The sequence below is a fragment of the Bufo gargarizans genome, chromosome 1, assembly GCF_014858855.1.
Source record: "Bufo gargarizans isolate SCDJY-AF-19 chromosome 1, ASM1485885v1, whole genome shotgun sequence".
NCBI lineage: Eukaryota > Metazoa > Chordata > Amphibia > Anura > Bufonidae > Bufo > Bufo gargarizans.
Window position 1 is genome coordinate 509,991,181 of NC_058080.1, and position 15,078 is coordinate 510,006,258.

Below are 15,078 nucleotides of genomic sequence, written 5' to 3' on the forward strand. Positions count from 1 at the left end.
TACAGATATGTGCCATCTCGGCCTGCCTTAACAGGCCACATTCTCGGGACCCACTCATCAAACGCTTCCTGAAGGGAGCTGAAAGACTAAAGCCTACTATACTGAAACCTATTCCCCAGTGGGATCTTTCAGTAGTGCTCAGGGGGTTAGCATCTTCCCCCCTTTGAGCCATTGGAGGAGGTGGAATTAAGATTTTTGACCTTAAAGGTGGTTTTTCTTCTGGCTGTAGCTTCAGCCAAAAGGATCTCTGAACTACAGGCTTTTTCTGCAATTCACCCTTACATCATCTTGCAGGACAGAGTACTCCTGAAGTTTTTACGTGGCCTAAGGTTCCAACCTTCCAAAATATTAACCAGGTAATCTCTTTACCAGTTTTGTTTTCAGCCTCCTCCTCTGATACTCCAGCCAGACACCAGCTGGATATTTCAAGGTGCCTCCAGGTCTATGTGGATAGATCCAGAGAGTTCAGGATAGATGAGAATCTCCTCATCCTGTTTGCCGGTAAGTCTAAAGGCCGTAAAGCGTCTAAAGCTACCATTAGTCGCTGGATCAAGGAAGCCATTAGGGAGGCTTTCGTCTCCCAATCTCTAGATCCTCCGGAGTTTGTGAGGCATTCTACTAGGGCTGTCTCCACCTCTGTTGCGGAGAGAAGACTTCTCCCCTTAGAGTTGATCTGTAAGGCGGCTTCCTGGAGCTCTGAGTCAACCTTCATCTCCCATTATAGGATAGATGCTAGGGTGGCAGAGTTTTCGGCTTTTGGGCAGACAGTTCTTAGTTCTGCCAGGCATGAGGACCCTCCCTAGGGGATTCTTCTTGCTATCTCCCCATCTGTGCTGCTGGTAGGACGTAAGGGAATCGTTAATTTCTAACGATAATTTGTTTTCCCTTAGTCCTAACAGCAGCACACAAATTTCCCACCCTAGGTACATTATGCTTGTTACAGACACGGTGGGCTGGGGGGCGATCTCCTCCCTTTGAGGGAGCTGAAGATCGCTTATTGGTTCTTGGGCTCATTAAAAATTCCGCCGGTCCTACCAGTCCACAGGGGGCAGTTAACCCCATCTGTGCTGCTATTAGGACTAAGGGAAAACAAATTATTGTTAGAAATTAACGAATAACACAGTCATAAGGCCTATGGGGAGGGAGAATGTCGGTCTCAGCAGTGGAAAAAACATCATGAAAATCAGCAATAAAGTGAGGAATGGCATCAAAAGAAACTCCAGCTTGAACTACAGTTGGAACCCCATCTCTCTAACTCGCCCAAACTCCAGTTTATGACCGGATTATGTTGCTAAAGCCAGGGCATACCAAGAACTACTTGTACCGGAAGATTCTCTAAAATGAAAAAAGAACATTTCTCAGAGTGGCAGACCCCTACAGACAGGGTAATCTCAGGAGTACAGAGTTTTATCGTGCCCCCCAGGAGGGGAGTAGAGTCGATAGCAACCACCTGGACCGGGGTGGACAATTTTAGCATTGGGATGCCTACCCGTTCAACAAATTTGAGATCAACAAAACTAAATGCTGACCCAGAATCCACAAAAGCACTTCCTGACCCCTTTAAGACCCCAAAGGAAATTGAGACAGGCATCAATAGTTTGCTTCTTACCACCTCTGGGAATACCTTGTCCTTGGATCCCTCTGACTTGGACGATCTTCCGGAAGGAGGAGCTTTGGGACATTGACGAACCCAGTGGTCGGAATCGCCACAATAAAAACAAGAGCCACGACGGCGTAGTTCTCTTCGCGTCATCCCGAGCTGCATGGGCTCATCCAACTGAGCCTCCATCTTGGGTTCGGTAGGAGGAGTCTCAGGTTTGAGAAGGGGATGAGAAGAAAACAAATGCTCCAGCTCTCTCTCTCTAATCCGTCTGTCTAATCTGATGGCTAAAGAGTCAGGACTGGGGTAGCAGACCAGCATATCCTTCAACCTCTCTGTCAACCCTGCTCTAAATTGGCATTTGAGAGCAGGTTCGTTCCAGCCCGAGGGAACGCACCACTTGCGGAACTGGGTGCAATAATCTTCCACGGGCCGCTCTCCCTGGGTAAGGTCCTTTAGATTAGATTCAGCCACAGATGCTCGGTCAGGCTCATTGTAAAGGACCCCTAGTGCCTGGAAAAAGAGGTTGACAGAATTAAGACAAGGGGAGTCAGACGGAAAAGAAAAGGCCCACTCCTGGGGGTCCCCTTGAAGCAAAGAGATGATTATCCCAACTCTTTGTCGGTCAGGGCCCGAGGAGTGAGGTCGTAGTCGAAAATAAAGTCTGCAGCTCTCCCTGAAAGCTAAAAAATTCTGTCGGTCACCCGAGAACCGGTCAGGTAATTTAATATGCGGTTCTACCTGAATGGCGGCGGGAGCGAGAATGGGGGGTGTCTGGGCGGTCTCCCGTACCTGTAACCTCTCCCCTAATTCTTGCACAATTTGGGCAAGACCCTGCCCATGCTCGGTGAGACTCTGTAGAGGGTCCATGTTAATTTGAGGCCTGTGATTTTGTCACAGGTAAGGAAGGTAGAGAGGAAGTGCACCCCCTAAACTGCCACCCTCAACCCTGTCCCTGCCTACTTGCACCACCCACCCTAGGTGACGGGGTGCAACTGGGCGACGGTCCCTGACCTACGTAAGTATAGAGCAGAGCAGAGAAAGAGAGGAACAGACAGCCAAGGCAGAAGGCGGTACACAAGACTAAGGCAAACAGATAGACAGGGAGGTAGATAAGACAACAGTACCCAGTGATGGGAAAGGCAATGGCGGGTCAAGTAGCCGAGGTCGGTCCGGGAGGTCACGTCAATACAAGGGATGAGGCAGGAGAAGAAATCCGAGAACGAGCCAAGGTCGAATACGAGAGATAGCAAAGGTACCAAGGGAGCGGGCAAAGCAAGGTCAGGAAACAAACAAGGTCAATACCAGAGGTCAAGTAGGAAGCAATAATAATAGTACACACAGCCCTAGAAACGAAAATCACAGGCAACCTGTAGCCAGCAGGCCGCCTGTATTTATAGTGGGGAGTGAGGGTCATGTGACGTGGCCAGCATCACATGACCGACAGACAGACAAGTCGAGCACTGAGTGATCAGCTTGGCGCTCAAGGCAGACCTAGGAGCAGGGAGCCTCCCAGCTAGCAAAGCCGCCCTGGAAACGAGGCCAAATACAGATCCTCGCTCCCGAAGCTAAGCAGCAGGTCTGCAGCTGATGGGAGACCGAGTGCGCCTTCGGTGCCCCGTTACACTATTACTGTTAATTTACTATTAACTGGCATCCCGAAATGCAGGAGACTCTAGATAGATGATAGATAGGTAGATAATAGCTAGATATACATGAAAATAAATAGATAGATGATGTAAAGGTGCCGCAGATCACCGCATGTTCGTTCATCGTGTGATCCTGTGCAACTAAATGATAATTTCTGGGCAGCAGATTGTGGGATCTAAACAGCGATCTGCTGCCCAGATACAATGCAGCTGTATGGGGAGGAGCAATCTCAATAGCCATCCCTGTCCTCAGACTGTGGAGGTGATCGCTGCATATAAATGTAGTCCTTCACCTCCACTTAACGAGCAGCTGACTGTCGGGAAGGAACTCTTCCTTCCCGACAATGGGCTTTACCTCTGTGGGTGTAAATGCACCTATAGTTAGATACATAGATATGAGATAGATGTATAGACAGATACATAGTCATGAAATAGAAGGATAGATTGTTGGTAGATAGCATACATGGTAATTAATGGTTTTATGTAATTGACTTTTGTGTCAAACTATCCAATAAAGTAAAATAAATTACAAAGGTTTTTTTTAGGTGAGGGTGTAGGTGACTTCTTCCCTCGACTTCTATCACTGGAAAGTGATGCCAGCTTTTAAGAAGTTGGGGTACTGTAGATTATATGTGTTTGCAGCCCAGCAATAATAGACTTTAGTGTATGGAGACCCCTCTACTGATGTGATACAAGATGCCGCAGTTTAGTAAAAAGGGGGAGGGGGTCTTATTTGTATTCTGCAGCACATACCCAGAATCCTGCTGCTCTCAGCAGTATAGAGGCAGTGGGGGAGGTACAGTCCAGAGCACTGGCTGGATGCACCGCCGCTGTCCATAGTGCTGAAGGTTAGTGCTTGCTTCTGAGATCCTGCTGCATGTGGGCGCAAAGGGTAAGTCTAGCATGTGCACATAACAGGAAGGGGGTGAAGTGAGCAGTGTATGTGCTGTAATTGATCTCATGCCATAGAAAATCTTCTTACATTCACCTGAAGGTGACCTTGGGTTGTAATCTGCTTACCTGTCTAGTGCTAGCACTCATCAGCTCAATGGAGCCTTAAAATCAGCCCAAAGGTAGGACACATTCCCCTAACACAGTGGTGATGTCCATGCATCCGTGTGTTTTTTGTGTGTAGTGCTATTATCCATTTATATTTGTGGTGGTTTTTCAGAATCTGTATATGAATGCATCAAGAACTAGAGATGATGGGGGTAGTTACTGTCAAGTAAGCTTGGTGAAGAACACCACAATCCACCTTTCTCCAGGCTGAAATACAGTAGGTGCACATCAAATGAATACTGCACAAGCTATAGGTTCAGCGTCCCCTTGTAATGCGTTGTATTTTAATTTTATATAATCATTTTTGTCCTATTAAATTTTCACAAAGCAATATGGATATTTGGATTAGCTCTATATTTAAGGTCATTTTGCACTTTGTCATTGCAGATCTCAGAATGAGAATGCCACTTTTCTTCATAATGCTAAGGTAATAGTGGGTTTCTGATGGACATGTATGAGAGAGCAGATGTGCTTCTATGACCATGGTGCAGACCGTGCAAGTGGCAGTACTGGGGGCGCCTGGAGTTGGGAAGACCTCCATCATCCGGCAGTTTGTAGCCCAGGAGTTCCAGGAGGAGTACACTCCAACAGAGAGCAGGCATCTGTACCGAGCCTCTGCTGTGCTAAGCGAGAGGATGTATGAGCTCCTAATCCTGGATTTACCATACCTGCCAAGATACCCAGGCTCTGCAGGACAGGTGAGCACTTCCATATTGCCATACTAAATAAAACAATCCTTACAGTATATTATTTCCAAGCTTAACCAGATTTTTTTAATGGACAATTTATCCAAAAATCCAACATTTTTACAGACAAATTGGAACCATAAAGATTACAAGCGATATGTGTCTCTATGTCAATATACTGATGTGAACACATTTTAGTGAACCACAAAATGATTGTAATTCCAGTTTTTCCATCTTAAAAATTGAGGGACACATCAATTTTATTTCAGACACTGAAAACGGGTGTTTGATTTTTATGGACAGTCCAGGAATTTATGGATGGTTGGCAATCCTGATAGTTTCTGACAGTTTTGTGAAAGTGTGACATTTTCCCATGAGCTTATCATCCAATCATCACAGTTGTGGCATTAAAGGGGTTGTCCGACCTACAGATATTGATAACCTCAGGATGGATCATCAATATCAGATCAGTGGTGGTTAGACTCCTGGCATCCCCTGCTGATCAGTTGTTTAAAGGTGCCTCGCACTCCTGTTAGTGCTGCGTCCTTTTCACTATTTACCTGAATATCGTCTCCCTCGTAGTGGTGGCACAGTGACATTACAGCTTCCACTTCCATTCACATGAATGGGACAAACAGGTGTAATTACTGTACATTGCACCACCGCTACAGTGTAGACAGGTAAACATTGAAGAGGACGCAGTGCTCACAAATGCACTGCAGCCCCTTCAATCAGCTGATTGTCGGGGGTGCCAGGAGGCGGGCCCCCACTGATCTGACACTGATGAATAGATCATCAATATCTGTAGCCTGGACAGCCCCTTAAATTATATGCTTTTTTCCTGTCATTTATGTTTTGATATTTTTGTTGGCATGAAGCACACACTGTAATGGTGAACACTTGCCATCTGTCTTATTAGGCCTCATGCACACGACCATATGTATTTTGCTCTCCACAAAATATGGAAGGCATCTGTGTGCTTTCTGGATCCCTGTGTGGATTCCCCAAACATCAGAACATGTCCTATTATTTGCTGCAAGATGTGGACCATGGACCCATTGAAGTCAAGGGGTCTCCACAAAAAAACTGATACAACACGTCACACAGATGTCATTCAAATTTTGCGGACCATAAGATACATACTGTTATGTGCAAGGGGCCCATTTCCAAATTATTTCCAAATATGCAGGACAATATATTTTATATATACAGTGGATATAAAAAGTCTACACACCCCTGTTAAAATGTCAGGTCTCTGTGATGTAAAAAAATTAGACAAAGATAAATAATTTCAGAACTTTTTCCACCTGTAAGGGATCGTCTCTTTTCAGGGGGTCACACAGATATCTCAACAGACAACGGATTTTCATGTCCAAACTGTGCATTTATTTTGACAGTCTTCTTATAAAGGATAGTCCAGTTATACATCACTGGGTGGGGTGAGGTTCCTGCACCGCCAACACTTAAAACACAAATAAACTCCTGCCCGTCTAGGCGCTACCTAAACACAATACGTCCCTACCTCACTCATAGAGCTCAGTTCACACATGGACATTATATGCGGCTTTCCTCAGCCAACATTAATACTGCAGCCTCAAGGCTGTGGCAACTCCAGTACCTTTTGGGGGAGTGTGGCCCAGTAGTTCTCCAGACGCTGGGCGTGCAACCCCCATTCTATAGGTGTCGCTAGGTCCTCCAAACCTCAGGCTATTCAAAGCCTTGTGGCCCCTCAGTCCTCCTGACTGAGACCACACACAGAGCCTCTGCTTCACAGAACAGTCTTGCTTTCCCTCCTCAGACTGACCTACTCTGAGGCGCTTTATGCCAGCCTGATTACAGCAGGCCTCACCTGCGATCACCTCAGGTAGAAAGGAAAACCCGTACTGGAAGGGTGTGGACTGGCAACTCCCTCTACCAAGCCTAGCCACCAGTCCAAGTAAAATCCAGCCCAGAAAATGTATACAAAAATGTCTCAGCAAACTATGCTTTGCTGAGACTACTGCCACTCTCTTGATTTTATCTGTCTCACCCATCTGAGGTACCTGAAGTGGGACAACACACCTTCCAGCACTGTTCACATTACCACACACCTTTAATGTGACCTATAAACTGTACCACTCAATTAAAAAACAAACTGAAAGGGAAGAAAAAATATATAAAAAAATAATATGATTGCATAAGTGTGCACACCCTTAAACTAATACTTTGTTGAAGCACCTTTTGATTTTATTACAGCACTCAGTCTTTTTGGGTATGAGTCTAAAAGCACGGCACATATTGACTTGGCAAGATTTGCCCACTCTTCTTTGCAAAAACGCTCCAAATCTGTCAGATTGCGAGGGCATCTCCTGTGCACAGCCCTCTTCAGATCACCCCACAGATTTTCAATCGGATTCAGGTCTGGGCCATTCCAAAACTTTAATCTTCTTCTGGTGAAGCCATTCCTCTGTTGATTTGGATGTATGCTTTGGGTCGTTGTCATGCTGAAAGATGAAGTTCATCTTCATGTTCAGCTTTCTAGCAGAAGCCTGAAGGTTGTGTGCCAATATTGACTGGTATTTGGAATTGTTCATAATTCCCTCTAAGGCCCCAGTTCCAGCTAAAGAAAAGCAGCCCCAAAGCATGATGCTGCCAGCACTATGCTTCACTGTGGGTATAGTGTTTTTTTGGTGATGTGCAGTGTTTTTGCGCCAAACATATCTTTTGGAATTATGGCTAAAAAGTTCAACCTTGGTTTCATCAGACCATACCACCTTTCCCCACATGCTTTTGGGAGACTTCAGATGTGTTTTTGCAAAATGTAGCCTGGCTTGGATGTTTTTCTTCATAAGAAAAGGCTTTCGTCTTGCCACTCTACCCCATAGCCCATATGAAGAATACGGGAGATTGTTGTCACATGTACCACACAGCCAATACTTGCCAGATATTCCTGCAGCTCCTTTAATGTTGCTGTAGGCCTCTTGGTAGCCTCCCAGACCAGTTTTCTTCTCGTCTTTTCATCAATTTTGGAGGAACGTCCAGTTCTTTTCTCCACTTGATGATGACTGTCTTCACTGTGTTCCATGGTATATCTAATGCCTTGGAAATTCTTTTGTACCCTTTCTCCTGACTGATACCTTTTAACAATGAGATCCCTCTGATGCTTTGGAAGCTCTCTCTGGACCATGGCTTTTGCTGTGGGATGCGACTAAGAAAATTTCAGGAAAGGCCAACTAGAGCAGCTGAACTTTATTTGGGGTTAATCAGAGGCACTTTAAATGATGGCAGGTGTATGCTGACTCCTATTTACCATGATTTTGAATGTGATTGCTTAATTCTGAACACAACTACATCCCCAGTTATAAGAGGGTGTGCATGAGGCCTTATCCAACCACATTATTTAAGTTTTTTTTTGCTTTCTTTCCTCCACCTAAAAGATTTCAGTTTGTTTTTCAATTTAGTGGTACAGTTTATAGGCCACATTAAAGGTGGAAAAAGTTCTGAAATAATTTATCTTTGTCTCATTTTTTTACAGCACAGACATTTGACATTTTATATCCACTGTATATATATATATATATATATATATATATATATTTATATGCTGTCTTGATGTAACACTGTATGCGACCAGTAAATGCTATTAGGCCTCATGCACAGGAAGGTATTACTGATTTTCGTTGTACAGATGGGTGATATGCCTATGTTTTATTATACAGGTGCTCTCCCTGCTCCATATAAAGGCACACAGAATGGCAGAGGCTTGGTAATACCGACCTATAGGGTCTCTGTCTGCTACCATACAGGCTCCGTGCACATAGCTTTAAAGTGTGCATGAGGTCTAAACGGGGCAGACTGGGAGCCTGAAGTGGCCCTGGAAAAAAACTTACAAGATGCCCAATGTTGTAGGCGGGTCCAAAATGATAGAAGGCGGGGTTATAGAAGTAGGCAGGAACAGAAGTAGGCGGGGCCAGCAATACTGTAGTGCAGCACAAAATACCGTCCTAGCACAAGCAAATACAACAGTGCAGCACAAAATACTGCCGACCCTGCTGCGGTATTCCACTGTATCCCCATACTGAGGACAGTGATACAGTTGAATTCAGGAGGGCATCTGCAGCCGTCGGCCATGTGAATAAGTACCTGATGCTCCAAGCATTAATTACTGTTGAGAGCATTGGATCATTGTGTATCCAGCCATTTGAAGGGATTGGGAGGCCCCTCTGGGCATTGGCCCATCGGGAAATCTCCCTGTAGGGTCTATAACCAGTTCACCCCGGGTCTAAAAGGGAACACAATAAAATGGTTTGTAATCAATCCTAACATCCATATACAAATTGAGAGCCCGATGTTGGACTATCTCGTGTCCTATGAATTGTCCACACATTTATGTACCTACTAGTTTTTATCAAATGGCTGTCAGTGTGAGAACTAGAGGGGTGTGTGGAAATATTTGACAGTGAATGCATTTTAATGGAGCATGGAAATATAAATAACAGGCTGTCACTACATCTTACATGGAAGAACGAAATGCTTAGAGCTCCAATATTGATTTTCCCTTCTTATTTTTCTTCCCAGGAGTGGTTGGATCCACGATTTCGGGGTCTCCAGAACAGCAGGGTCTTCATACTGGTCTTTGATATCTGTAGCCCTGAGAGTTTCCACCATGTAAAGCAGTTAAGGCAGCAAATCATAGAGAGGTACAATCATCATACAATTAATTACATTTATGACAAATTGTGCTTACGGTATTTATTAGGAAAGTGCATATTGCAAACCCTTAAATCAGCTTGTCAACAAGAATCCTATGCTTATTTGGACTCAATACCCTCTGCTCAGGTTCATACATTTTTTTATGTATTTTTTTTTGCCAAAGTCAGGAAAGATCCTTAAAGCGGACCTGCCACTTTTCTTGATACATATGTTTTAGTAACTTGCATGTAATAACAATTCTGGTGCATCTTTTACTATGACTCTTTCGTGCTGTTCCTGTATTATTCCTCCTAGAAGTTTATGAATGAATTGCCAACAGTCTACAATGAAGGTCAATCTGAGTGTTATCAGTTGGGGAGGTGTCTCTGCACAATCTGACACTATCCAATGGGTGCTGCTGGTGCACCCCCAACTGGTAACACCCAGCTGTCCATTCATATACTTCTAGTAGGATTAATAGAGGAATGGCACAACATGGAGTTATATGAAAAGATGCTCCAGAATTGTTATCACATTTAGCATGCAAGTTATCACTAAAACAGACATGTCAGTAGAGCTGTTAGGTCCTCTTTAAGGCCTCATTCACACATACGTGGATTTTCGCGGACCACGGTCTGTGAAAACCCGGCCTGCCACCCTGCTGAGTGCACGGTGTTATAGGTTGCTATGATGCCGTGCGCTTTGTGCCGCCGCCGCTGTACAGTAATACACTCGTATGGTCTGTGAAAATCCACTTATGTGTTTTTTGCGGTCCGCAGATTGAGGATCCGCAAAAAACGGATGCCGCCAGTGTGCCTTCTGCAATTTGCGGAATGGAACAGGAGGCCCACTATAGAAATGCCTATTCTTGTCCGCAAAACGTAAGCCATGCACACTTGAGAGCAGATTTCATTCAGCTTGCGTTATCCGAACCACATTGTAATGTGTAATATAGTTTGAACAGTGAATTTGTAACATGGAGATAAACTCTCAGGAGTAGGGATTAATTGTAGCCATAGATGGGTTACTATCCTGCTTTTGTTATTTTACTCTGGTCCTGTCAATGACTGGACAGAGGCTGAACCTCTAATACATAGTCATTTTTAAGCGTTAAAGGCATTTTTTGGGAGTTCAATATTGATGGCCTATCCTCAGAAAAGGACATCAATTTGGGGGTCCGAAACCAGGCACCCCCGCTGATCAGCTGCTTGAAGATGTCATGGCACTGCAGTTTCTGCCTAGACCAGTGATATCACATTCATCAGTCCCACTCCAGTGAATGTGCTTGGGCTGCAATACCAAGCACAGCCACTATACAATGAATGGCGCTGTGCTTGGTGAGCCGTGACGTGCCCACAGCGGCCACTTCAATCATCTGATCTGCGGCGGTGTTGGGTGTCAGGCCCCACTGATCAAATGCTGATGACCTAACCTGAGAACAGGGGATCAATATCAATCTCCTGGAAGAAAAAAACTTTAACACTTATAGAAAATTTTTATTTCATTCACTGATTTCTGTTAATGAAAATCTGACACAAATTCTAAGGGCCTGTTCACATTTGTTCACCATTCAATCTAATTGATGGCAAACTAATGCAGGGCTGGAGCAGAAAGTGCACAACATTGCCATCAGTTATGTCCGGGTCAGGCAAAAAAAAAAACTACCGATCAGACACAAATGATATATGTGAACAAACCAGCATTGATTTCAATGGTCTTGAAGGTGGTGCTGGATTTGATCTCTGTTGATTTGATCCCTGTCTTCTGGCTGGCATTTATGAGACATGATTTCACAATGATGTTTTACTGGTTGACATTCTGCAGAACCAGCAAACCCGCACTTATCGTGGTGGTTGGGAACAAGAGAGACCAGCAGAAGCATCGCTTTGTACCACGCCACCTTCTGTCTATTCTGGTAAAGAAGAGCTGGAAATGTGGCTACTTGGAATGTTCCGCTCGAAACAACTGGCACATTCTGCTACTTTTCAAGGAACTACTCATTAGTGCCACGACAAGAAGCAGGAGCAACACACCCAGCATCTGCCTGCAGGGGGCGCTTCACAGAGAGCGGTGCAGTGTTATGTGAGAAAGTTGCATCATATAGGACAGAGGCACCACTTGTAAAGTATGCTCTGCAAAACTGAAGAGGGGATGAACAATCATTACTATGATCATTCGTTCCTCATACAGTTTGCACAGAGGGCCTCATACACTGAAGCTATCTCTCAAAGTGTCCTTGTCACTAAAGCAATTGATCTGATTTAATGGCAGTGTAGAGTTAATGGGGGTTCCACGGATATCTTTAAATAGGCCATCTGACTAATGGGGTTCCCTCTCCAGTACCTGACACAACAATGTCCATGCAAATGTGGCTGTGCCTTTACTGCAGCCCGACCGTGCTCAGCCTCATTCATCCGAATAGGCTTAGCCGCAGTACCTGGCAGTGCCACACTCATATGGACATGTGTATGGTATGGTACCAAGAGAAGGACTTTACCCTTTCTGGCAAGGCTGGCAATGTTATATCATGGAAAGACCCATTAAAGGTAATCTGTCACCAGTAAAGTTACTGGTAAACCAGACACAACGCCTTGTAGTTCTAGCTCAGCTGAATGTAATGGTACCTTTCACTTAGCGATCCATTGCTTCAATGAGGAGAAAAGCGTTCCTTTCAGATGATTATCAGTCCCTGTGAAAGGCCCCTAAGGCCTCATGCACACAACTGTATCCTTTCTGCAGTCCGTAAACCATTGATCCGTAAAAAATAAGGATACCATCCGTATGCATTCTGCAATTTTCTTACTTCTCTCAATAGAAATACCTATTCTTGTGCACAAAATGGACAAAAATAGGACATGCGCTATAATTTGCCGAATGGCCACTTATTTTTTGTGGATCCATGGAAATGAATGGGTCCGCATGTGATCCACTAAAAATGTGGATCGGACATGGACCAAACTTACGGTTCTAGTGCATGAGGCCCAAGAGCTCACTAACTGTATAGCCAGCTTTAGTTCCCTTTTCAGGCGTTTACCAATGATAAGGACTACTGTACATTGTCTTTACTAGAAGAGTGAAAAAGGTTGGCTGTCATTGCTAACAAGGCCACATATTCTGAGATAGCTTTGCTATATGAGTGCCAGTGTTGACACAAGCAATAGTCCTAAATCCTCCGCTCAGCCTTATGTTCTATGAGGATTGAATAGTATGTCAAACACAAATATTACCTTGTCAAAGCCTATGATAACGGCAGACCTTTGTACACCAACAGCAAAAATATCTCCCTCTCCACCTGTCATGTCACACAGTAATAAAAGGGCTCCTCCATTAATTCACTGTTATCATGTCCATTTTATTAGTAGCATTATCATGAAACTTGTATAAAAGGTCTAGATCACATGTATGACATTTCAGTTACATGTCGTGTTCAATGTAATTCTGGAGATGGGCATGGGGTGGGGGGGAAGTTAATATATGCAGCGATTTCTTATCTTCCACAAGTGTATATTGATTCTTCTTAACAGCATTTGAAGTAATAAAATAAAAACACGTTTATATCCATTTTCTGTTATTTTCTAGTTATTTTGTTTTATTTTTGAGGGGGATTCCTTCCAGCTAATGGACTGGTTTAGGCTACTTTCACACTTGCGTTCAGAGCGGATCCGTCTGCATTATATTGTAAAATAAATTCTAAGTGTGAAAGTAGCATCAGACGGATCCGTCCAGACTTTACAATGTAAAGTCAATGGGGGACGGATCCGTTTGAAAATTGCACCATATTGTGTCACCTTCAAACGGATATGCCCCCATTGACTTCCATTGTAACTCTGGACGGATCCGTTTGCCTCCGCACGGCCAGGCGGACACCCGAACGCTGCAAGCAACGTTCGGGTGTCCGCCTGCTGAGCGGAGCGGAGCCCAAACGCTGCCAGACTGATGAATTCTGAGCGGATCCGCATCCACTCAGAATGCATTAGGGCTGGACGGATGCATTCAGGGCCGCTTGTGAGAGCCTTCAAACTGAACTCAGAGCGGAGCCCCGGAGCCCCGAACGCAAATGTGAAAGTAGCCTTAGAGTTAGGACACTTTTGTCAGACAGGTCTAAAGCTTTGGTGTGCACAATTATGTCCAGTTCAGGGCCTGAGTTTGGGGCAGTACATGACTTCTATTCTTGGATGACATGTACCACCCCTCAGGCAATACACAGTATAAGGCCCCTTTCACACGGGCGAGTATTTATCCTCACCCCCTCCTTTTCTCTCCCTCCGACTTTCCTCCCCCCCTTCCCCTTATTATTTGTTCCTTTGATTCTATGTTTATCTAATACTTTGATTGTAACCAATCTGATTGTACTGTCTCAAATGTATTCCTATATTTGAGCCCTGGTAGGGCAATGTCAACGAATGTATGATCCTTTTGTTGTAAAAACAATAAAAACAATTTTAAAAGAAACAAACACACGGGCGATTATTCCGCGCGGATGCGATGCGTGAGTTGAATGCATTGCACCCGCACTGAATACCGACCTATTCATTTCTATGGGGCTGTTCACATGAGCGGTGATTTTCACGCATCACTTATGCATTGCGTGAAAATCGCAGCATGCTCTATATTGTGCGATTTTCACGTAACGCAGGCCCCATAGAAATGAATGGGGTTGCGTGAAAATCACAAGCACATGCGGATGCGGTGCGATTTTCACGCACAGTTGCTAGGAGACGATCGGGATGGAGACCCGATCATTATTATTTTCCCTTATAACATGGTTATAAGGGAAAATAATAGCATTCTGAATACAGAATGCATAGTAAAACAGCGCTGGAGGGGTTAAAAAATAATAATAATAATAATAATTTAACTCACCTTAGTCCACTTGATCGCGGCCCGGCATCTCCTTCTGTCTCCTTTGTTGAATAGGACCTATGGTGAGCATTAATTACAGGACCTTTGATGACGTCACTCCGGTCATCACATGGTACGTCACATGATCTTTTACCATGGTGACGTACCATGTGATGACCGGAGTGACGTCACCAAAGGTCCTGTTCCTGTAATTAATGCTCACCACAGGTCCTATTCAACAAAGGAGACAGAAGGAGATGCCGGGCCGCGATCAAGTGGACTAAGGCGAGTTAAATTATTTTTTATTTATTTTTTAACCCCTCCAGCGCTAGTTTACTATGCATTCTGTATTCAGAATGCTATTATTTTCCCTTATAACCATGTTATAAGGGGAAATAATACAATCTACAGAACACCGATCCCAAGCCCGAACTTCTGTGAAGAAGTTCGGGTTTGGGTACCAAACATGCGCGATTTTTTTCACGCGAGTGCAAAACGCATTACAATGTTTTGCACTCACGCAGAAAAATCGCGGGTGTTCCCGTAAAGCACCCGCACATTTTCCCGCAAC

The 15,078-nt window shown here is 44.4% G+C and overlaps 1 protein-coding gene across 1 annotated transcript; it reads left to right on the forward strand.

The window, feature by feature from the left end:
* Nucleotides 1–4,790: 4,790 nt before the first annotated feature.
* On the forward strand, nt 4,791–11,751 carry RASL10A (RAS like family 10 member A). Its single transcript, XM_044288553.1, has 3 exons — nt 4,791–5,006; nt 9,552–9,673; nt 11,490–11,751. Exons 1-3 carry the CDS (start codon nt 4,791–4,793, stop codon nt 11,749–11,751), a joined length of 600 nt encoding a protein of 199 aa, XP_044144488.1.
* The last annotated feature ends 3,327 nt before the right edge of the window (nt 11,752–15,078 follow it).